The sequence below is a fragment of the Gallinula chloropus genome (genome assembly GCF_964237585.1).
Source record: "Gallinula chloropus genome assembly, chromosome: 15".
NCBI lineage: Eukaryota > Metazoa > Chordata > Aves > Gruiformes > Rallidae > Gallinula > Gallinula chloropus.
In genome coordinates this window covers 15,906,933-15,931,303 of record NC_140100.1, presented here as the reverse complement: position 1 = coordinate 15,931,303, position 24,371 = coordinate 15,906,933, and the positions used below count along the sequence as shown (strand labels likewise).

At 47.5% G+C, this 24,371-nt stretch overlaps 1 protein-coding gene across 1 annotated transcript in view; it reads left to right on the top strand.

Moving 5' to 3' along the window:
• The window catches only part of SNX29 (sorting nexin 29), a gene marked incomplete at both ends in the record, with an annotated part of 80,819 nt that extends 57,343 nt beyond the window's left edge, over positions 1–23,476 (top strand). Inside the window, 2 exons of the mRNA XM_084271234.1 lie at positions 3,780–3,919; positions 23,347–23,476. Of these exons, the coding sequence (XP_084127360.1) occupies positions 3,780–3,919; positions 23,347–23,476 (270 nt within the window). The remainder of the gene's footprint in view (positions 1–3,779; positions 3,920–23,346) is intronic.
• Positions 23,477–24,371: the final 895 nt, after the last annotated feature.

Below are 24,371 nucleotides of genomic sequence, written 5' to 3'. Positions count from 1 at the left end.
ACGTAGGTGTCTGTCAACACCCTTCTGCTCTGGGCCCTGCACAGAGGATGCTCTATAGCAATGTTGTGTTCTGACAGAGTAGGAGCAAAACCTTAGGGCGACTGGAAACCTCATAGCTGGGATGCTCTGGTGTGTGTGAGCTACTCTCTCCCTCAAAGGGAAGCTAAGGCTTCCTTAAAGATTACTGTTTGAATTCAGAGGGTAGCTGGGAGGCACAGGCTGAGTGTGGGGCTTTCTGGTGACCCGAGCAGGCTGGCACAGCTGCCTCCACGCTCAGCTCCACAGGAGATGCCTCAAGTCTCACCAAATGAGCATCGCTAATGAACATGTTGCAGTTGTCCACCTAAACCTGTGCTCAGCTGGGGGCACGGGCAGGACACAGCACACCATGTGGCTTTGCAGCAGTGCCTTCTTCCCAGGACTGTATGGGAAGGCTTGCTCGCTGTATGCATCGCTGAAAGGAACCCACATTTGAAGATGAAATGCTGGAAATGCATCAGCTATTTTAGTAGAGAAACACAGAGTAATAAGCACAATTATGTAGTAAATCTCTGTTTAAAGGAAGATCGTTTTCTTTTCAAACCTGACAGTTCCTTGATTTCTTCTTTGTATCACATCCTCTTAAATTCCTGTTTGTTCCACTGAACAGTAAATGTACAAAAAAGTCTCACAGTGGGGTGGGAAAAATGGCAATTTCGTGTATTGTATAGCCCTGTGCTGTTGTGTAACGCTTGCCTGATGCTGCCAGACAGACGCTGGCACTACAGGTAGGATGGAGCTCATGCAGTTGCAGTAATTCTGAGGTGATTTTTGTATAATGTGGTAGCATTTGGCACCTTTAGTTGGAAACTGCCTCTGTAAAGCTGTCTCCTGATGCAGCGGCTGCCGGAGGCCGGGTGTGTCCAAGCCCTGTGTTACTGTGACCTTTGCAAAGGTGCCAATTAGCCTGTAAAATTAACAGTTGCTACCTAACTATTTTCTAATCCCCAAACAGTGAGAATGAGTCAGGAATTGAACGTTTACTTAGCTCCCGTTTCAGGCTCTGATTTCCAGCTTCCTTGGAGGGTGGCGGGTGGGAGTCTGCGGACAGGTAGGACCTGGTAGGATGGTTTGGCTGGGACTGGCTGGCCAAGGTGGTACAAAGTCTAAGACATGGCAGTTACCTGCCTTTATTTCAACTTCATTGGGTCCCTCTTCAGAGAGCGCTGTTGCCAGCCTTACGTGGGATGCGCTGACGGCCCTGCGTGATGCCAGCGCCCGAGGCAGCTCCTTGATGGTCCCAGAGCCGCAGTGAGCTGGATTGAGCCCTGGGCTGCTCCACCAATTGGTTTTGGTCCCCCCCACCCCAGCTCACAAAGGGGTTGGTTAAAGGGTAGATAGCAGGTAGAACCCCCAAAGCAGAGCCTTACACTCATTGCAGCAGCACCAAACCCAGAGTATCAAAGTGATCTATTTGGTCCCTCCGCCATGGCAGGTAACCATGGCGATCACGCCATCGCCAGCAGCTCCTGGAAGACATGTGACACATCTGAAGTGAGCTGTCCCATTAATAACGAAGAATATCAGTGTTCTGCCATCTGTTCTGTGCTGACAGCGAATCTCAAAGACCGGCAGTTGTGTGAAACAATCCAAGCTGCAAGTTGGAAGGCACTTGGCTTGTAACAAAACGCTGCAGACCAGAGCACGGGACGTTGGGCTCGGCTTTTCCTGCTACAGCTTAACATCATCCTCTGATACCTGTTGAGAGTCCAAGGTTTCCATTAGGTATTCTCATCTTGAGAGCTTCCTGATGGGCTGTCAGGATTCGCTGTGGGCAGAAACTTGGCCAATTCTCAGTCAAACTGAATTTCTTAAAATACTTTGGGAGACATTCATGCCAGATTAAAAATGATGTCCCAGATGTGTTCTGATGCTTCTGCAATCTGAGGCAGTTGGGCTTGTTAACTGGAATTTTGTGGACTCCTAATCAAAAGAACACACTCTTGAGCTGTGGGCTGGGGAATAACTGAGCAGTTTGTGCAGGAGCAGCAGTGGGTTTATTTTTCAGCAGATATGGCTACAGACTGAAGGTGGCCAGCAGTGTGTTACGTCTCACTTAACAGTTTGTGGCCAGTGTAAGAAGTGGCCACAGCTGTGGCCTCCTTCTTGGTCAGGCTGGAACTGTTCTAGTCCAGTAAGGTTGTTTCAGCATCGTTACAAAGAGCTGTCCTTAAATCATCCCTCGTGCAGAGGGAAGGTGGCTCCAGAGCGTTTCCTTTGGCTAGAGCAGCAATCTCAGGCCTCCAAAGCAGAGCTCTTGCTGCCTTCGAATACTCCTTCACTCCGTGTTGTGCTGTGGGATCGGGGCTTGGGTTCCTCACAGCAACAGCAGGAGAGGTTTTACACATGGCAGCTGAGAGTTAAAACACTGCTGCTCAGGTGCCTTCGTGGGGGAGTTGTAGCAATGGCATCTAGGGCCTGACTCAGGAAAATGCTGAAGAAAACGTGCTCCCAAGCTGCTTGTGGAAGGATCTGGCATGTTCTATATAAAAATGGAGCAATCTTAATATAGCACTGTCTGTTTTTTCTGTAATAATTCCTAATTATATATAATTAGTGTCCTATAAACAGTTACAGCTCTTGGAAGTGTAAGAACCAAATATGTATAATGCTGCTTTTAGTGCCATTTCTGGTGTGTGCTTCTGGGAAAAAAATCAGCACCACAATTACTCAACACCTATTTTTATCCCAGATGTGAAAGAACTTACTGGTGTTTGTCCAGAGCCACTGCTGGCGCTGTGTGGGAAAAAGGCAGCATGGAAATAAGGGCAGGTGGAGTTCAGAGAGCATCCTGTGAACAGAGGGGGCATGTAGGAGGCAGGGGGAAGAGCTGCGTCGCGATGCAGATCCCAGCCGCTTGCACGGCTGCCCTGATGATCCAAGACACTGGTTTTTCCTCATTAGTGACAGGACCTGCTCTTTATTCATCTTCCCAGTGCATTTCCTCTCTGCATTCTGCTTGCCTGCAGTCTCAGAGAACACCTGTGATCTCTGTGACCATACCCATCATGTTCCTGAGGGCGAGTCTCCCCTTTCTTCCACGTTCACAGCTCTCTCTCCAGTGAGAGGTCATTTAGTACCATTGCTCTGTGCGTTTGTTCTCCCATTACTGGAGCTGCATAATCCAACCTTTCATTCTGCGAGGATGGAAGGGTTTCTGCAGCAATACCTGCAGCTGGAACTGGAACAGAATTCCTTTGTCCCCAGGGTACATCTGCCCCACACATGTGTGAATCTGTGTGGCTCTTAGGGAAGATCTTTGCGCTGTGAGTAGGGACACGAGCGCTGGTTTGTGTTGCTGCGGTTTGTGGCAGGATGGGGTTTTCCCTGACCTCACCAAACCAAAGCCTTGCCCTTGGCCTTTGGCACTTAAAAATGTCGTTTAGGAGCCAGGCTCTCAAACCTGAACTCACTTCGGTGGTGGGTAATGAAGAGATGTAATGAGAAGATGAAGGTGGGCGATGAGAAAAGCCCCGTGGTCTGCGGCAGAGCCATGCCCAGGACAGAAGTCACCCTCCTGTCAGTGGATGGCTTTGTGAGGCAGGTTTTTATTCAGCTGGATTTTCTGTTCTAAGGGCAGAGCCAAGGGTTTCTTACGTGTCACCAACATATTTCTATTGACACAATAAGCACAGAGCATCAGAAGATCAAACTTGTGCTGATTGGGGCCAGTTGGTTACGTTGTAGAACTGAAAACCAGATTTTTTGTGCCATTTCTATTTTTTCTTCTCTATTTTTAGGATGCAAAGTTTGTAGAGGAGCGACGCAAGCAGCTACAAAATTACCTACGGAACGTAATGAACAAAATTATTCAAACTGTGCCAGAATTCACAGCCAATCCCAAAAAAGAGACTCTTATTCAGCTGATGCCCTTTTTCGTGTAAGTATCTGTCAAGCAGTCAAGAAAACGTTAAGCTTTTTTGTCACAATTCAATTTAAAATATAATGCCAGCATCTGAAAAATCTTCAGACCAGATTTGTTTAAAATGGCAGGCTCCTGCTCAGCTGAGGAGAGCTTCTGTTGTGTCTAAAGGAATATGGGACAGTTACAGTCCTTTTTGTTTATTTAAATGACAACTTGAACCAAGAGTCACTGTGTAAAGCTCTCAGAAATACCTTAGTGACCTCAAAACCTGTGTCCATCTGTACCCTTCAAACACAAGGTGTTCTCCGTTTCTGATTGTTTTCAGTTTTGTTTTGCCTTTGTTTGGGGGTGTGTGTGTGTTGTATTTTGATTTTAACATAACTTGGGGGATGAGTGGGAGGCACTGTCAGGGGGAGTACTAACCGAATAGAAACATCGGGCTGCTTCACTCTTTCTAGCTGGATCTTGCAGCCTGCTGCCCTGTGTTCTGATCTCATGAATGTTAACATTGAACATGTCCAGAAGTAGTTTAACACAGTCACCTGATAAGAATCTCAAACCAAACCCTTTGATAAGCAGCCAGAGCGGGGCTCTTCTTGGTTAGCAGTGTGTCTGTGCTGTGAGCATCATCCTGCACAGTATCCATAAAACATGTTTAGAACTATTTAAGGAGTAATGACAGTGTGTTTGAAAGTGGTGTTAGCATTTCTTTCACTAATAATTGTTTAGTGTAGTGGTTTTTCAGTACCACACCTGTACAGACTGTGTGTTCATAGTCAGCCATCATACTGACTTATCCATCCACAAGCCTCTGCTGTGGGATTGTGTGCCCACACCTGCGAGTCCGTGGACAGGTCAAGACCAATCCAGGCTGGTGAGGTTTCATTAGAAGTGTACATACCTGTCTCCCTGTTTGCATGGTCCTGTGCAGGGTTGCAGCTCTTTAGGGCTGCGTGTGTCAGGGAATGTAACAGCAGTGGAAGGATACCAGGGTGTATTTTGTGGCCTTCATGTCTGTTCAATTTTTCCTGGATTTGGAAAAGCCAGAATCAATTTGCTGAGGCCTCTTGATGTTGATGTTATAAATGGCAAAGTGATGTTGGTAGGGACAAGCATCTCAGGAGACCTGCCTTTCCCTCCCTGAGAACCTGTCTGGTCTTTGCTAAGAGCTGTGAAGATCGAAGCGGCTGCAGGCGCTTCCAGTTGAGGGGCCGTACGTGGCTCCTTGTTCAGTGTTTTAAGCAGTTGTCCTTCCTGTTGTACTTCTGTTTGTTGTTTGAAGAGGAAAGCAAATAAAAATACGTATGCAACTGAATTTTCAATTCAATTTTTGCTCTTCCTCTCCAACCACATTTTAGTTTAAGGTGGTTAGATCTAGCTGTATGAAGCAGTGAACTGGTAATTTCTTGTCAGCTTCATTTCACAACGTGCTGCTCTAAGTGCAGGAGAACAAATGCCAGTTGCTGTTCAAGGTCCTGTCTTGTCATCAGCTTGTTCTCACTGATCACCCGAGCTCCAGAGAGACCAGCAGCAATGCGGAGCTGTGGCTCCAAGTCAGTGTCTCCTTGACCAGGTTCTTGGGATGGGAACTCAGTTCCAAGCTGTGTTGGCTATAAGGCATTTTAATAAGTGCTGATTAGGGCTTCAGGTGTACACTGAGTTGGCTTAGTAATCATCATCACCTCAACAGTACAAGTGATCATAAAGATAGCAGCAGAACCAGCACTCAGGTAGGGCAGGTGGGACACCGGTTTCGACCAGCGGCTGTTCAGTTGGGGAATACTGTGGGCACTCCCCTCCCAGGGGTTAATGTGAACCTGTGGCCTTAATCCATGGAAACACACTGGCAGTTCGTTACTTGAACTGTGATGCATTATTTACAGGCTTTAACCAAAACTGGCTTGTCCTTGGATGTTTATTGTTAGAATTTCACTTATTTAAACAAAACTAAGTCTGCCAGGGGTGTGAGGATCAGAGTGAGCACCCCAGGAGATCACAGCGATGAGGTGACACAGCTGATGTGAAAGCAGTGATACGACTTCTCAGGTGTTGTTTTCATTTGAATACAGTGCAGCTACAGAAATACTTCATTACAGTATCTTTTTCTTCTACTTTGAGAAATGACATTTTAAGAATAGTTCATTTATAATCTCTTAGCCATTTATGTTAAAAACAGAAAGGGAAAACACATTTCGTCTCACTCCTCAGCCCCAGAGAACTAACTTGCTCTCTGGTAGTTAATGTCATCTCTTTTCTAAGTGTGTAAATAGAATTTGGATCTTGTGGGTTTGCTTATTAAAAAAGTCCCAGGCATGAGGACCTGCACGGGGAGAGCCCCCAAGCCACAACCCCACGCAGAGGGTCCTATGTCAGAGTAAGCAGCATTACCCTGTCTGCTGGTGTAAAAATCCAAACCAAGCAAAAAACCCTGCCCTGTTTCTTCTAACAAATGGGACGAGTGGAACAAGATAGGTACAGTTACTTCCAGAGAAGAGCTAAGTTCTACTGAGAAGGCAGCATATTTAAGTAGCCCTTATGTTCTCGATGGGGGTACAGTTCAGTATGTGAAACATGATCATGCAAAATAAAGCAATTATCTGTAAGGAAAGAAACCTCTTCAAGGAGATTTGCTCAAGAAAATTTGCCACCACCATTTATCACCCATTTGTGGACACCACTGTGCTGTATTGACGCTAACCAATTGGTTAGCTATTGGGTGTAGCTGTTAGAGAGGTCACAAAAAGATCATGTTTGTTTCTAGAGGGATTTTTGTTCTGCATTTGGCAGTTCTGTAATTCACGCATTGCATGAAGCAATAGAAGATTCTTTGGTGTCTGAATGTTACATCGGAAAGGTGCTGTTCACCCCCGTATCTGTGAATTATTTCCTTGAGCTTCTTCTCAGCTATCAGATGTATTGGCATTCTCCCTGTGCTGGAGTAGCACCTTCTCCCTGGGAGTATTTCTGGGATTCTGGAAGAGCCTAGCTGTGGAGCGCTGTCGCTGTGGAGCGCTGTCGCTGTGGAGCGCTGTCGCTGTGGAGCGCTGTCGCTGTGGAGCGCTGTCGCTGTGCACCTTGTCTGCAGCAGACAAAGTAGAGGTTTAATGTGATTTTCTGTGAGAGATGAGGCTCTTCCTCTGCAGCTGGAGCACCAGTGGTAAATGAATGTAAAGTTCTTTCAGGCAGTGATGGAAGGAGCACGTTCCAGCCAGTCCCCATGTTGCCAGGCTATCGTTGGAATTCTCACTCCATCCCTTCATTTTCTGAGAGTCGTGACCTGGTGCTGCTGGGGAGTAAGAAAAAGCATCTGAAAGGAAATGCATTTCAGTTCCACTTCACACTGCCAGTGTCTCCAGTATTGTCCTTCCTTAATGGATTCTGAGCTTCAGCACAGGAGATCTTGAGCGTGCTGACCTGTGGAGTGCTTATTGCATTACCTGCTTGCAGGCTCTGCATCGTGCCCACGATTCTTCTCTTCCTTTGGCCCAATGCTATCTTAATATAAACCCTTGTAAATACATATAATCTGAAATATTTCATTTATGCTTTATGGCCCAAGTCTCTGCATAGCTGCTGCTTACAGCTGTGTTAATGAAATAGTTGTGACCTACTCTAGATGATGCTGCTTTGGCAGGGGGCTGGACTAGATGATCTTTCAATGTCTCTTCCAGCCCCTGATGTCCTGGATTCTGTGATAGCAGTTAAAAACATTGAGGTATTAGCTGCAGTGAGACCTCAGTCTAGGAGAAAAAAAACCCACAGTCTTAATACGCATAAAAAGCCTCTGGGGCATTAGATGTGTCTGTTAGGAAGCAAGAAATATAAAATAGTTATCTGGTCTTAAAGAGTTTCTTCTCACTGCAGAGTGGAATGACCACACTCAAATGTGAAAATGACAAATCCCATAAAGGCTGTGTCTGATTAGGCGTCCTGTAGATGGAAATTACAGGGTCAGTTTTAATTAATCACTTTTAAGCTGTGATTTAGATCCTAGAATATGATTGTGGTGAGCAGAAAATAAGCTCCAAGGCTGGATACACCGATTATGAAATGCTGACAGCAATATCGCCCACAATTTCCCTGGTGAAGTTGCTCCTTTGGGGATTTCTCCCTTCCAAGGGCAGAGAATTCGTACAGTCAGGCAGAACATTTTAATTGATCTGTGTGCAATAGCCTGCTGCTGTTAGAGGGGAAAAAGGAATGTGGTTCAGGGACTCAGGCACAGCGAACAGTGTGCAGTAGGGTACTGTGGGTCAGTTTGCCAGCACTCTTCATCCTTGGAGCATCAAGTGCTGTCAGTTCATCACAGAAATGTAACTTGCTTTGAATCCTTGTGCTGTGAACTGTCATTCAGGTCTTTGTGTTGTCGTCTCTGTTGCTGTAATCTCAGTTTGGGTGTCTCTCAGCTTTAATGCTGCATCAGTCAGCCACAGGTATGGTCCAGTTTTGTGTCTTCAAGGCAGAAAGGGATATGGCTCTGCTAATGTGCTTGCACACAGAGTGACAAACTCCCTGTAATAACCAACATCACCAGTTCGACTTTCCAGCCCATGCTGAGCAATCAGGACCTGGCACTGCTGGATCAGGCTGCTGTGTCTGGTGGGTGAGAGCCTGTCCTTAACATAGATCAACAATTATTTGCCTTCCTTACTGGAATGTTGCAGATAAATAAAACTTGTTAGAACAAGTGCACTTGTGTTATAATCACAGTTTAATCAATCTATCCAAAAAACATCACACACATGAGGTCTTTGAGGTCTTCGCAGATACATCTGTACGAGGAGGATCTTTGGTAACAGGCACCACAGCTCTTGGGGCCATGAAATTGAGTCTTTCGACATGAATCATCATGAGAGGTGATGGGATTTCAAGTGTGTACAAAGCTTGTAGTTGATAGTTTGTAGCTAACTATTGGTTGTATCTCCTTTGGTAGCTGTGTGTCGCAGCCAGGGGTAGCTCACAGCAGACATGGGTGCTGTTGGTGTAGCGTGGTGTCTGAACACCCTCCCAGGTGCGTCGGTGGGTGTTCTTGTCAGTGGGATCTTGGAATTCAGGGGCACTGCTGCTTCTGTGTGTAGAGGTAGAGGAGAGAACCATGTTAAAATGGTGCTGTGACTATGTGACAGTGAGAGGGCCTGTGCAGTGGCCAGTGGCAACACTGAGATGAGGCTTTCAGGAGCTCATAAAAATTTAAAAGGAATTTTAGGCATAAAAATCTGTTTGCAGGACTTTAAATCTTGACCTGAAATAAGGTGAGAAATGTTTTTGTGCTCTTATTCTGCTCGTGTCATGTGTTAATGTTCCTCACTTTGTAAGAAACCAGTGTTATGGGTCCAGACAGGTTTCTGAAATCTTCCCCCCCCCTTAGGGCTCTTGGCTGGGCTGAGCACTGTGTTCACGGCCGCAGCAGCACTCACTCTCGCTGGGCTTTTGGGATGAAAAGCTGCAAAAGGCGATTCTGTGATAAAGCAGAGTAATCCTGAAGTAAGCTTCTCTGGCATGTCAAATAGCCAACGTGCTCCTTAGCACAGAATTGTGCCCTGAAGGAGTGGGAATCCCTGGTTAGGTATTTCACGACTCAGACATTGTGTCAGCTGCGTGTGCACAGGGAAGGTGTTTGGGGAATCTTGGCAACGTGGCTTCTATTCTGACTCCTTGCCTGGCATGTTCTGTAACACAGGTCAGGGCTGAGGCTGCAGGCCCTGTGCTTGGGGCTGTGGGCCCTAGACACATTCCAGCTCCTGTCTTGTCAGCTGGTGTGGTGGCACGGTGTGGTGCGGTGCTGTGCTGGGGATCCTCACCAGCTCTCCATGGAGCTGAGACCAGGCATGCACGCCGGCCCTGAAATGCCGCCAGCCAGCAGCGCTGGTAAGAGGGGACGTTGTAAGTGCCACGTGGAGTAAGTTGGTTGCTCGAGAAATGAGCTGGCGATGGTGTGGCCCTTCAGAGCCGTTGGTGAGCGTACGCGTGCCTGCGGACAGAGCCAGCGGCTGGCTGCCAGTGATGCCTCAAGTATTGCACCCAGGTCCTGACCCAAGGGCGTCCTTCAAAGCTGCACCCTGTGCTCTGCATTGTGCGACGTGCTCAGCACCCAACGACACAGCCCCTGGCTGATCTGAGCTGTGTTCCAGAGCAGTATGTGAGCACTCTGATGGAGAGGAGTATGACTTATGGGAACAAACTGGGAATAACATTTGCTTAAATATGTGACTTTTAATTAGTAAAGCACCTCCTAATGCCTGAAACCTGCTAATGACACTAATTTATTGCTATGTTAATTGATTTGATCTACTCATAAAACTATGTAGAGACATCACACAATATTTATCTTGCAGTGGAACTATGTTGCCAAGCACGGGTGATTGTTGGAGTAAAAATACCTCAGGTATCTGAAATCTGATTAGCACGTTCAGGTAAGGCACAAGTTCCACTGCAGATGGGAACTGTTCTGTGGGATTTGTGCTGGTGAGAGAATGAAAAGATTTGCATTGGAGTGGATTGCTCTTAACAAAGAGATAGTTACTCCTCTGTTACTCCTGGTACTTGCATTCCTTGCTGTGTAACTCTCAGTATTTTTGTTTCTCAACTTATGAGGCCTGACTTACCTGAAGCATACCTCTTCTCATCTCACTGCAGCATGAAGAAGCACAAGGACTGTTTGGTCAGAGGAAGGAATATTCACGCTTCCATCTCTTCCTTCCGCCAGACTCATGTGATGATGTTATGTTGCCATTTGTTCCATGGTTTGGCATGTACTGACATGGAAGATGTGCGTCACACAGCATCCTGCAGATGTATCAGCTTTTCCTTTCTGGTGCTGAGAGGGTTTATGAATTAACGTTAGAGGAGAAGGAGGAGGGAAAAAAATACCACTGGAGGAGTAGAAACAGTGATAAAGGGGCAAGGATAAGCAGGAGAGTGAAACACGGGATGCTGCAGGGTAAAAGGAAGATGGGTTGGGTATACCAAGGAAGATGAGTATATGTGTGGAAATGCTGCCTTATTAACGTGAGGAAGGTCACCTGGAGAGAAGAGCTGTGGTTCCCAGCTGCATTGGCTTCCTCCTTCTCACCTTGCTCTTTCAATGCCTGCTAATAAACTCAGCAAGTTATTAGCAAGAGACACCTTGTAACCCATGTGGCTGCCACCCCACCCCACTCACCTTGTAGTGCTGCAAGCAGAGGGTCTGACTTTTCTCCAACGGGAACACAGAGGCAGGTAAAGCTCCCTGTCCTTACGACAGCCAGCCCATTGTGAAGGGTGAGCTGTAGCTGCCCCCTGTGCCCAGTGTTACACAGGCACGAGGGCAAGTTGTTGAGCAAGGCAGGTATTTCAAACCAACGTGGGGTGACTTGTTTCAGTAGGAAGAGGTAACTAGTAAGTTTTCAGTCACCCAGCCCTTGCAGTGAGAGAATATTTGCAGAGTTCTGTGGCTCAGGGTCTGGATGCGAATTGACTTGTTCTCTGTTTCCATCCCTGTCATTCCTGTCAGTGTACTTCCTGCATATTCCCCGAGCTGGAGAGGTTTTGCCAAGGCAGGTTTGGTTAGCTAAGCCATGAGCTGTTTCTAATTATAAACTCACACAAAAAGCCCTACCTCTGTTCTGTCCGTGCCTAATTCAGAAACAATAGATCCCATATTCTGTAAAGCTTCTTCTGCCAGTCCTGACTCTGGAACAAATTCCTGAATCCTGGTGGTGCAGGGTAGATTGCTGATGGAATTAAGCGTGCAGGACTTCAAAGGGCCATCCCCATTGCTGGTGGCCTGACAGCATTTTACTGTGGAATAAGGTATTGAACCTGGTTTTGCTTTGAGCAGCATTAAGCCATCTCAAAACCTGCTCTTTGTCACGCAGCATCACCTCCCAAAGCGGGTCGCAGTGAAGCTGTTCCATCAGGCTGGCCATACACTGCTTCACCTGCTGTTCCTCCACAGGCCTGGTGTATGTACACCTCCTGTCAGCGCTGCGGTGTGTGCCAGGGGCTCGCTCTACCCTCTTTTCACTGCCTGCCAGCACAGCGTAACACAGTTAATGACAGGCAGGAACAGAATGGAATTGGGGATTCTGGTATTTTAAAAGGTTTATGTTTGGTGTAAAGATTCAGCTCACTGAGGATGTTGGGGTGAGAAGGTCTGACACGTTCAGCTATCATCCCCTGTGCAGAGCAGAGCAGGGTTCCCCTGCATCTCAGCCTGTGTGGCATGGTGCTGCTGTTCCCAGGTGTGGGATTAACCTCATCTGTCACCCTTAATCCTCAGGCCTGTAAGCTCCCTTCTCCCCTCCTCAGAGCCTGAACATAGTTCTGCCAAGTGCCTCTTTTCTTTCTTGCATGGTGTATGTTAAAGCACAGTGTGAAGGATGAGAAGACGTGTCTCCCAAGCCGTTTCTGAGATGCTTTCCAGGCACCATTGCAGGTTTCGGTTGTACTGTGTAGCGATCAAGTAGTCTTGTTTGGTTTAGTTATTCCAGAGGACCTCCCAGAAGAAATAAAGAAACCCCAACAAACCATTTTGGGGTAAGCCTCTGGGCTTTTCAGTCTTCTCTGATCTTTGATGCCCCTTGAAAGGGATTGAAAACCTGGGAATGCTAGCATTTCCTCATTTGGGATGGAGGAAACGAACATGTATCCTGAGGCCCGGTCTGATTTTTGACATCTGCTCCCTCTCTGCCACTGAATCCCAAATGGTCGGGCAGGAATTTCCAGTGGCAGAGCTTTATGGTTGCTTTGGCTGCTCTTCCACCCCATAGGCCCTGAGCAAGCTGACATTAATGCCTACAAGACAGCTTCTTTCAAGATGAGCATGTATTTTAGTCTTTACGGTTGCCACCATCGCTGCAAATCAGCACAGGGAGGAATCAGGAGTTGTGAAGCGTGACCATGGAAGCAGTAAAATATGAAGCAGTGAATGTAAGACTCTGTTCACCCCCCAGTCTGCCTCTGATTGCCATCGGTGGTGAAATAGCTGCACTGGAAATTGTTACATTTGGAAGAGATTGACATCTCTGCAGGGCTGATAAAAGCTGTTCTTGGAAGCAGGTTGAACGTGTTTCTACTTCACTAGCTAAGAAATCTTCCTTTCTTCCTTCCCCTCCAGTAAGAGGAACGATCAGAGTTTGGGGTTTGGAGTTTGTTAAGAGGTACAGCTGATTTGTAGAGGAAGCAAATGTTGATGCTGGTGTTTGCAGTTGTCTCATTACTCCTTTTCACAACACAGAGTGTTTCTGGCATGGTTACTGGGGTAGGATTCTCTTACAGATACTGCTCCAATAATATGCCCGATTTAAGGAAAAAGTTATTTTTCCAAAGTAAGTATTTTGGAGAAATAGAAAATATGTGTGTTTCTACGTATCTTCCCAGCTCTCTAGTAAATGGGACCAGGCTTGGCTGAGCACTTTATTTTCTCGCTCTCCAGCCCGTGATGATGTGCCCCGGGACTTGCTGGAGCTGCCAGGGAGGGGAGCACACAGGGTTTGGCACTGCAAGTTACCAGCACTGGTGGGTACGCTGAAGCAGGGGTGTGCGGAGGGACAGGGGCCCAAACACTTGTGCTGGCCCTGCCCTGTGATGCTGTCTGCCTTCCAGCTCCTGCTTTAAACTCCCAGTGCAGTACCTTTCTGTCCCTTCGCAGTCAAAGTCTGAAACACGAACCACAGCGCTTTAAAGCGGACACTGAATGTTCAGTGTGAAGGGTCCACAGGCATGCAGAACAGTATGTTGCATCCTACATTAATTCTGTAGCATCCAAACTGGACAGAAACCCCCAAAGTGAGCGTTTTTTGTCTGATGTGATGGTACTTTTTTCCTCAGTACTAGTCTTGAAGCAGTTAACAGGTGGGAACACACCCTGCTGTCTGATGCCATGTGCCAGGGCAAGTCCATAGTGGTGAGGATGAGAAGAGATGTTCCCGCATGGCTGCTGAGTGCTGTGTCAGGTAACTCACTGCTTCTCCTGTCAGACACCTGCTGCAGATGCCAACCAGTTTCCTGCCCACTGTGTTACATTACTTCCTGGTGAGTGGAATCTGGTGTCGCTCCTCATGGCAGCTGTAACCTGAAGCACCAACACCCGCTTACCCACCCGTGTTGGCCAGGGCAGTAGTACTGTCAGAGAATACAAGTTGGAAACCAGCCCTGCTCAGACCCACATGAATTCCCTGAAGCCAAATGTTGGCTTCCAAGCTTACTTTTTAGCCCACTAAATCCTGCAAAACAGTTTGTAATATTTATTCTACAGCTGCACTTAAACTCGCTGATCTGTAATTGCTTGTTAAGTTTCTCTTTCTGTAGATTATTTTAAGCAAATTGCCGGCTTTGGCTGTTCCAGTCAGCTCTCAGCATGTGTAGCTGGAGGTTGTGTAACAGCCCGTGCAGGAGATCTATTTTGGAGAGCGCAGAGGTAGGGGAAGGGAACCATCTGCAAGTCTTGTATGGAAGGTAAGTGTCCCACCTGGAGTGTTTGGGGTGCTGCTGCTCACAGTGTGCTGTTGTGTGAGCAGCCAGAGCGGCCTCGGAGTGAGGGCAGGTGGACCTGAGAGCGCTGGGACCCAGGTGCCCTTCAGACCCCCGCTGCAGCCAGTGCCTTCGAGGAGACCCCTTTCCACAAGGGCTTCTTCCCTGTGCACAAGCAGCAGGGCACGTGCTCCTCAACCTGGTCTCTTGGTCGGAGTGGCAGAGCACTGCAGTGGCCCCGGAAACTTTGGGAGCAGGAGTGTTCCAAGTTCCATTCTCTGTGCAGCAGGAGCAGGTTTTGGTAGGTGCTGTAGCATGAGGGCTCTGCCTGGCTGGGATGCTGTAGCTTTATTTATTGACACGTTCTCGTTGCCCAAATCACTTTGGGTGATTTTTTTTTTTCTTTTTTTAATTAGAGATTGAAATGCACAACTGAAGAGGGAAGTATTTAAATAAATATATGTTCAGAGAGTGAATAGAAACTGATTAATGGAACTGAAAAAAACCAAATACTCTCTTATTTATATTTATATTATATTTATAATATATTTGGAAGTTGCATACCATGCAACTGTGGTGCTTTAAGAGGTTTTTGAAGCTGTTCTGTTCTAACAAAGGCTGAGGTTATTTCTGCTCTGGACTCTCTTTGATGTGTTGAAAGGAACTTCAGGACTTCTGGCTGTAGCCAGTCCATGTAGCCAACTGCCTTGTGTCAAGCTCCCTGAGCCGGGCCTGGGTGATGTGGTCTGGGCAAAACTCAGTCTGGCAATCCATGACAAAGTGAAATCTCTGCTTAGAGAAGTATTTGAGAGTTGTGATTGGCATGGCCTGGAACTGCGCGCTCCAGGAATGGATGGTTAATTCAGGGTGCTTGTGCAAGCCAGGGTGTTGGACTCGCTGCTTTCAGCAGAGTTCAGGCTCGGTCGGGGTGACTGCCAGCAGGGCAGGCCATCTGAGGCATCCCACCAAGGCTGCCTTAAACGTGGGGGAATGGAAGAAATCAGCAATGTGTGCTGGGCACACGGACCTTGCTTTAGTGCTCAAGACCTAGAGACTGAGCAATGTGACCTCACAGGCTCCGCTACCGCCTTTCAGCCAGGGGGACAGAACGACCTGCTCTCCTCTGCTCCCCAACACCCTGTCTGGTCCCTAATTGTCTCCTGGGTACCCTGTGCAGTTGTAAATGGTGGTTTCACAAGGCCTCTGATGCTGCAAAGCACCAACTACTTCTTGCGCATCACCACGTGCTTCCGCATGCCACCGCCGGGCTCACAGCACAGCCCATGTCCTGGCTGCATGTCGTTCCTGTAGCCCCGGCCTTTGTACAGACACCAAGGCCAGAGCCTGTTCCACTGTGGGTGCCGCTCGCTGACCCTTGTGCAGGGCTTTGGCACGGTGCGGGTATTGCTGGGAAGAGGCGAGCTGAGCTCTTTGGCTGAGCATGAGGCTGGCTGCCGCCTCCCACAATGCCGGTGCCCAGTTCAGTGGCCCCTGAGGACTCTGTCAGGGAAGGGTAAAAACCAGAGAGGGGACATTAGTATTGAAGTACAGGGCTCCTTCAGCCAGAAGTAAATATACTCCCACGTGTAAATTTTACATAATTACTAGAATGGTGGGTTTTAAAAAAAAATTAATTTGCTAATTAACCAACAAGACTTTAAATTTTTCATGTAATTGCTGGATTTGGAGTGTTGCAAGAAAAAACTACACTGGAATGTTTATTTCCCTGGGAATAAGCCGTAAGATTAAGTTTAATTACTTTTCCATGATGGCAAAGATTTTGAGGAGCGAAAGAGGCTTTGCAGGGAGGTGGTATGTGAGTGCCATGCCTTTCTCTCCTCGCAGGAAGCATTGAGGAATACTTGGGAAAAGGTGGCTTAGAACAATCCGTTTATACGCCCTGTGTTGCAGTCTCCCGGTGCTTGTTCGTGCTCCGTTCTGTGCAGCGCTGGAGGAGCGGGTAAATGGATGCATCCATTCAAACACACAAACAAATCATCTCCGTGAGGGAGGTATCGTGGTGCCTGGCTTCCATCCAGCCCATAACAAGTTTGTTTATGCCTAACTGCACAGTTTTTCTAAAGGAGGTGGGTTATTTCTTTCCCTCGTTTGAACTTGCATTGAAAAATATTTCAGCAGCCATCAGTTTCTCATGTGAAAACAGCATGAATTAGCTACAGGCCATCACCGAAAATCAAAACATCCTGCAGAAGCTTTGTTCCGTGGCTCTGTTAATCTGCCAGCTATAAACATAGTCCATTCAGTTCTGTTGTATTTCAGATGCTATTTTTGTGGCGTATTTTTAACGTGCTTGGCACTTGTGTGGCGACAGCAGAGCCCGTGAGCAGTTAGCTGAAGGGCTCTGGAATAACGCGCTGTAATTACAGGCACTCGTCTATTAATAACAGGAATTAGCGGTGTGCACGCGTGCTCGCCCGCCGTGCCGCTCCCCATCGGTAACGAAGGGGTGAGGAAAGCGATCCCTGCTGGATTCCTGGGAGTACTCTGGACTGTGACAGTGGCCTGAAGGTGATCTCTGGGCATGGCTCAGGTAGTGCTCAGCTTGGAAACGCGATGGTGCCCAGCTGCTGAGGGCTGGGTGGAAGGGATGGAGGCAGCTCCATCACGAGGTCCTGCCTGGTTGGTGACTGCATAGGTATCTGCTTTGCCCACACACCCTCCCAGTGCCACTGACCTGGGGCAGCACGGCTGGAGCGCTGGGCATAGGGATGGCATTGCCTGTGTCAGGCTGCTCTTGTCTGGGGTAGCTGCACGTCCCCTGATGCGCATCCGCTTAGAGTGAAGCAGCCTCCCCGCATTCGCTCTTGCTAGAAGAGCCCAGTTGTAGGCAGAGATGCTGGGAGGGGTTTGTAGCAGGGTGGCTGATGTCACCATCTCCAGGAGCAGAGCAGAGTCATTTCTCTCCAGATCTTCACCGATTAATTGCATGGCCCCCAGAGTGTGACTACACTGGCAGCAATGGGAAGGTTGATTTCTAGATTAAAACATGGAACACAATTACACTTAATATTAAGAGTTTAGTAAAGCACATGATAGGTAGCAAGGAGGAGAAGCACTAACACACGGCTCTCAGGGATTGCTCTTCACTGCAGAAGATGGATGAGATCTGTGCCTTCTAACAGCCAGTGTAGAATTGCTTCATTCTGCAACTGAAGCAAGCCAGAGAGTCTGTTTCTCACTATTCCACATCTGGTTTCACTCTGAAATCTTCTTTCTGAAATTTACTCCGATCTTTAAGAGCTTGTTAAGTTAATTCTTTATGAGAGGTGTAATTTATTAGTCCTAATACAGTTTCTGGGTAAATTATAAATGCACTGATCAGCTCTAAATGTCTGGCTCCTTTAAAAATCTTCCAGCAGAAGACTCCTGCTTATTCAAGGAGAGGTCCCAAAGCACCAGCTATTGGGAGTAGCTAGGTATGGCTGACCCCTGACTTCAGGAGCCCATGGCCAGCGATGCCCTGTGTGTTTCACTCCCACTGGAGTAGGTAGCAAATTTTGCTTCCTGTCAAGCTAATTTGGAGCTGTAATTAAGAAAGCAAAAGCCTACAGTTATCCTTGCAGTTTTCTTTCTTACAGAGAAGACAATTGATTGCTGATGTTGTCTTTCAGCTGCCAGCCCGATGCTTGTGCAGTGTCTGTCAGCTCTGTGTCCCGTGCTCGCTCCTCGTGTTGCTGGCCAGGCGCTGTCACACCTCCCTTGGTTTTAGCTTCCTCTCCTGCACCGGGCTCAATGGCAATGCCAGTCCTCGTGTTTGTTGCCAAGAACACAGTCAGCTTGTTTCCCTTCGTGCTCTGTTGACAGTACTCAAGTCTGTACTTTACTGAGGTATTTCCCCATCTTGATTCCTTTTGTTTATTCAGCGTACAGGTTTAATTCCAGTGTGGCAGCTCTTGCTGGGGCTGCATTGCCAGGTGCAGGTGTGCTGGTTTCTGGGTACTGTCTGAGCCAGTGTGATTTTAGTGTTATTCTTTTTAAGGTTAGGGAAATGTAAAATAATAGGCTAACATTAGCAACAGACTGAAATCCCAAAGGGTGAGATTAAGACTGTAATTTTGAGTTTTTAGGTCACGGATCAGTATGATCAAGCTTATGGTTGGAGTGCCGTGAGGTGCCCTCAGTATTTACCGCATAGAAACAGGAACCAGAGATGCTGCAGAGCACTTCACCTCTGCTACTGCTCCATGTTCTCAAAGTTACGGCTCTGTGGGTTTCCAGGAGTGGTTCACAAGGGTGTTCATCCATCATGTTCCTCACTGTTCCTGTTAACACAACATCCCCTCAGACCTGGTCCTGTCCTGGGAGTGGTTGTGCCGGCTCCCCTCTGCCTCGTGGCATGTCAATGCCATGCTGGAATCTTCATAGGGAACAGCAGCACTTGAGAGCAGCAGCTGATACCTCTTCGCTCGATGGAGCAATTAAACCTCAAGCACTTGCCTGGAAGATCAAAACAGTGTGTTTTGATCACAACTTTTCCTTATCGTGCTGTTTAAAAGGAGGGGGTTGTTCTAGCTAGTGAAACCGTAGTGGTGATGTTGTACTGGCTGGGTTTTGTGGTGGTTTGCAGTTTACCTGCACAGCTCAAAGACCACTGAGGTGCATTACTCCCTAGGAGACTGCTTGAGCTGTGCTGGTAAGGGTAAGCGCTTGTGTTGGTGGGTGCATGCTCTTGCCTGGCTGAATTTGGAGCAAAGAGTCAAGGAGAACAGAGGGGATGAAGGCTTTCAGTGTGGCAGCAGCCTGGCTCAGACCTGTTACACCAGCTGCAAAGTTAGTGGAAGAAGAAGAGGATAAGAAGATCCTCTCCTCAGCGTCCCGGGCAGCGTTGGGGCTGACAGCAGGATCCTGATGATGTTTGTGGAGAAAATGGCCATGCAGGGATGGAAGCTGCTTTGTAGGGTGAGAGCGTTCAGGTTAGGAATCATTCACATTCTAACGAATGGAAGCATAATTATGTCTGTAATTACTCACAGCAAGAGATTGAACGTGCCATTATGGATCCGGAGTTCTGCTGAGGAAGTAGGAGGAGCTGTATGGAAATCAAACACTGGGACAGACTCTCAGGGTTTATGCTTTTCATTCCTTGATCGATCCAAGTCTCCTTGATAGGAAATGATTGTTCAGTTTGTAAGTTGGCAGCTTTGCTCCAATGGTGTCCTCAGGATTTTCGCTGTCCAGGCGTACGCAGAGGGATTATTTTACCCACATCTTTCTCTCTTCTGTCAATAGCTGCCTGTTTAAACATCCCAACTCAGTCGTTTGTATTAATAGATGGAGATGACAGTTTCTCACTAATAATTGCATCTCATTTCTGAAAAATTGGGAGTGATGGCAGGAATGTGGCTCCAATTATTTTTCCACTTCAGCAGCTGGAAACGAGGATTTTACCCAGACTGCTGCAAAGCAGGAGTTACTAGAGTATATAAAGTGATTTGATGAAGTCAGAGTCTTGGTTAATAATCCACTAAACAGATGCTTTAGCTGATTTTAATTGGCAGAAGGTGGTGTTGAGAATTAGCTCTCATTTATCTAATACGATCTCTTAACCTGGTGCAGGCGGCGTTTCCTGCTCCCCTTTTTGAGGAGCCTGCCTGGAGCCAGTTTCCCACATTAAATACTAGGGTTATAACTGGAAATTTGTTTAATATATTGACAAACAAAAAACAACACTAGAAACTGGCAAAGGAGAGTCCCCACCTGTATCTGCCAGCTCCTGTCGTTCTTCATGGGGTACATTGAATGGAACTCAAGCAAATCCTGAATCCCGAATGTCTCCAGAGCTGCATTGACATGAGAGGGGTGTCTGTGTGTAACAGAGGGATGAGATACCAAATCCTGAGCCCTGCTGTGCTTCCAAGTGCTTATTACTTGTGTTCTCCAGCCTCTGGCTGGTGCAGGAGTATTTCCAGTTGCCGCCATGCGATGCTGTTCTCATTAGAAGCATCTCTGATTTTATCCTGGCGAGCAGACAGCGAGAGGGGCAATAGGTTCCTTTAGGTGAATGTTCACAGCATCAGCCATGGGAGTGGTGTGATGCCAGACACGGGGCATGTTTTGAATACGCAGAGCAACAACCAGTAGGTGTGGGTAAACTGGAAGCTGATGAAAAAGACCAGCTGTTTTAAGCTGTTTTCTGTAGGTGCACCTCAGGCAGAACTTGACACCAAGACAAAATCAATGCAGCTGAATCGGTATCCAAACAAGTGCTGGGCTGATCGATGGGGAACGCTGAAAAGCTGAGCGGTGACCTGGTGGGCAGAAGGGATTGACTGCCTCAGCAGGACGCACTCCGCATCAGAATGGGACGGGGTGAGGATGCAGGCAGGAGCTGGGTGCTGTTTGAAAGTTGGCATGTTGATTGTAGAGCAAAACACAAGAGCTGCAGCAGACAAGCGTGACGGCAAGGTCCCTGATCAGGTTTTGGGGGAGGGAGGCTGGAAAGGGGCTTAGGATGCATACTTCAAATGTAGGACTTCTGATGCTCTCCACTTCCTCCCCATGCCACATCTGTTGCCGTGGCAGTTGATCAGTTTGATTTCAGCTCGATTCCTTTTTCATTCTGGATGCGTGAAGATCCAACTCCTCAAATATGAAATGGTTTCTGTAAACTGACATAACATAGTGATTTGTCATAGGATCTGGATTGTCATTATAAAAATTAGCTAAGACATTTCAGACAGATTATCTCTAATTTGGTTATTAGATGTATCTTGTTCTGGAGTAGCATCATTTAAATTAGCAGAATTGCTTGCAATTTCTGTCCTCTGCTCAGAGATGTTGGTGCTCCCGGCATCAAGCTGGGATGATCTCAGTGCCACAGCAGTGCCCAACGGGGCAGCCTGCTGCTACACCATTGCTCTCCCTCGCAGGGGATTCACTTTGCACCCTTGGCGCTTTTGCCTTGGGGTGGATTTCTCCTCCGGGGAGAAGGACTTCCCCCCGGGCCAGCACTGATGCGGTTCGGTGGCCATGCCAGCAGGAGGAGCTTGTGCATTAAGATGTGTTTTCCATAGAGCAACCACCAAATTCGAGTAATTGCCCTGACACCGGCCTTGCTTCTGCACTGAGCCGCCGGAGCGCAGCCGTCTCCTGCCAGAGCTAGTGTGCTGTCGGCTGTGGCCATTGTGCTGGTAAATGGAGCCATTTTAGGGTGAGAAAGGCCCAATGGAGTGAATATTTCATTTGATTCCATTGTGTATTTAATATTTAGGTGCTTTTATGTCCATGTGTTCTGAACAGTACGTGTCTCAAGGCAAAGGGACAGCCCTCTGCAGCCGGTCTCCCTTGCTCTGGTTTACAAGCTTTGGAGTATCAACACAGCATCGCTGCAGCTTTATAAATAGCAGAGAAACAATGAGTAATAATATTCCATGTTACTAAAAGCAATCCATGCTAATGAGCCCAGCTGAAATTGCATTCACATGATCAGAGCACTCTCACAACTCAGGCAGTGCTGCCAGGTTTCAGAGTAAGAAATCATAGGACAGGGGTGGGAAGTCCAGTTACCCCAGGCTACCAGGAATTAATAACACTGGCTCAATTAATTGTCAGAGGTTTTATTTTGGTGCCAAGCTAAAGAAAGAATTAAATCTCTAAGGTGATAATCTTGCTGTTAAAGAAGAGGAGGGTGTTCACTACAGGTATTTCACACAGTCTGTTCACATGAAGGACGTCTTCGCTCCCTGGGAGGACTGAGTGCTGCAGTGGGACTGAACCTCACTGGAGACAAAGTCCCTGTTACTGTAACAAGGGCCATTTCAGACTGTTCTGCTTGGGGATTTTTCAAGTAAAATACGTTGCCAGTGGAAAACATCATTTTATTTTCAGCTAATGTTTAAACCTGAGTCGGAGATGTGTTTCCATGCTCTTGATTCCTGCTGCAAGGACAGCCCAGGTGTGCGCTGTGGGTACAGTGTTAGCGGCTGCCGGAGCGTGCTGGGGCGCTCTGCTGCTGCAGGTGGGTGTCCCACGGGGTGCCAGGACTCAGCAAGGGCCCTGGCCTTGCGAAGATCCCTCCTGCCTGGGTGGGAGCCCCAGTGTGTGTTTGGCTTCAGGCTGCCCCTCCAGGAAGGGAAAGGGAACCTCGGAGCGTATCACCAGGCGAGGTTTCACATGTGTCTGGACTTGCTTTATCGGGGAAGAACTGCAGAACAGCAGTTCCTCTTACAGACTTGTCATGCTGGCTGCAGACAGGTATCACAGGGTGTTACAGGCCGGGGTTTTACTCACAGAAGTAAGCTGGGCTCTGTCTGCTGCACAGTTTTACTGCCTGAGCTGTCAAATGCCGCACTCGGGTTTGTTTATTGATCTGTATGTAAGCAGTGTAATTACAAACCACGTGGAGTCCTCTCACAGAACAGCACATGTACAACGCTGTCCCTTTATACTGTAGTTTTCCGAGGAGTCTATAGCCTCTGACTGTCACCTAGGTAAGCTGGAATTTTCTGTTACTGCTTGTTGTTGAACTGAATGTTCTTCTTCCCAGAGCCTTTTCCAAAGGCTCGTTCATGTGACAGTGCAGTCTGTTGTGGGGCGGAAGAGACTGAAGAATTCCCAACAGGGATGTATTACTAATGTGCTTCATCTTGTAATGATACATCCATCCATAATTAGAGGGTTGTTAAGTAGAGCATCATCCAAGCTCTTGTCTATTTTGCTTGTACTTTCATCACTCCAAGCTGCTTCTCCCACCACCTCTGAACCACAGCTCACAGACAGGTGCTGTTATCCCGTGACTCGCAATCTCCTGGGAAGTATTGGGAGTTCTCTAGTCCTCACTTTTTTGGAAGAGCTCATTTTGTGACGCACACTTGAGATAGCAGTTCTGTGTAGCTGGAGATGTGTGCTGTATCTCACAGTCATGTGCCAGGCTCTCATAACATCTGCTTTCTTCATGTTTGGAGTAACTGCAGAGTAATTTCTGTACAAGGTAAAATAGCTACTTCTGTCTTTATTTCTTGTCTTCCTAGTGACATCCCACCTTCTGGAGATCCAGCAAGCAAAAGCAATCGCTCCAGAGTGAGCACACGCTTCCCGAAGATCTCCCGCAGCCATCAGAGAGAGCCCCGAAGCCTGGAGCCCCAGAGTGGTGACCTCTGACCCTGTCTCCTGGTTGTGGATATCAGCACCACGTACTTTACGCTGTCTGTGATTCCTTCCTAGCCCCTATTTATAATTTAAGCTCCCGAAGAGACTACAGCTGTGTCAACTTAAATCCTGAAAAGAGACATTCCCTCCTGAGGGTCACATCCTGATTAACTACTCTGGGAGGCAGCAATCACCTTCTCAGAGGAACAGGAGGGCCTTTCAGAGGGCTCAGCAGCCTCATCGGCTGTGTCTCGTACAGCCACACCGCACACACCCTCCTCTGTGTCCCGCTGTTCCTCCCAATCCCTTTGTTTGCTGTGTCACCTCCCTCGCTACATGTGTGTTCCTCTGCTCCAGGTTGTGTCAAGACAGGTCCTTTTTCCTTGGAAGAACACTTACAGTAATCACTACTTCATATGTCAGAAGGATGTGCTTAAGAGAACCTCACTAATTTATTGCCTGTTGTAAATAGAAGGACTGGGGTTTGTTGTGAACCTCTGACACTCACAAAGCTTTTTAAAAAAAACTTGACCAAGTAGATAACAAGGGAAAAATGTTACAGGAGGAGAAACAGCTTTTGTATGTTTCTAGTTAGAGAGTCTCAGTAGCTTTCATTGTGGGGGAGGCTTTAAAATCAGAGAATGTAACAATTTTTATTGAAATTTCAACCTTGTAATGCTGGGTGCAATATTATTGATTTCTGCAAACCACCACAAGGATCCCCCAAGTGATACAAATCCTGGGTTTGAGTTCTGTGTTGTTCTTCTGTTGCTGGTGCTGCAGAGCCGTCCCTCATTCACGGGCAGTGTGAAATTCCTGCTCTGGTTTTGTGGAGCCTTTCACGTGGTGAGAGTTCAAACCTGCCTGGACAGAAGTGCCTGTTACCCATCACCTCTTGCTGGGAAGT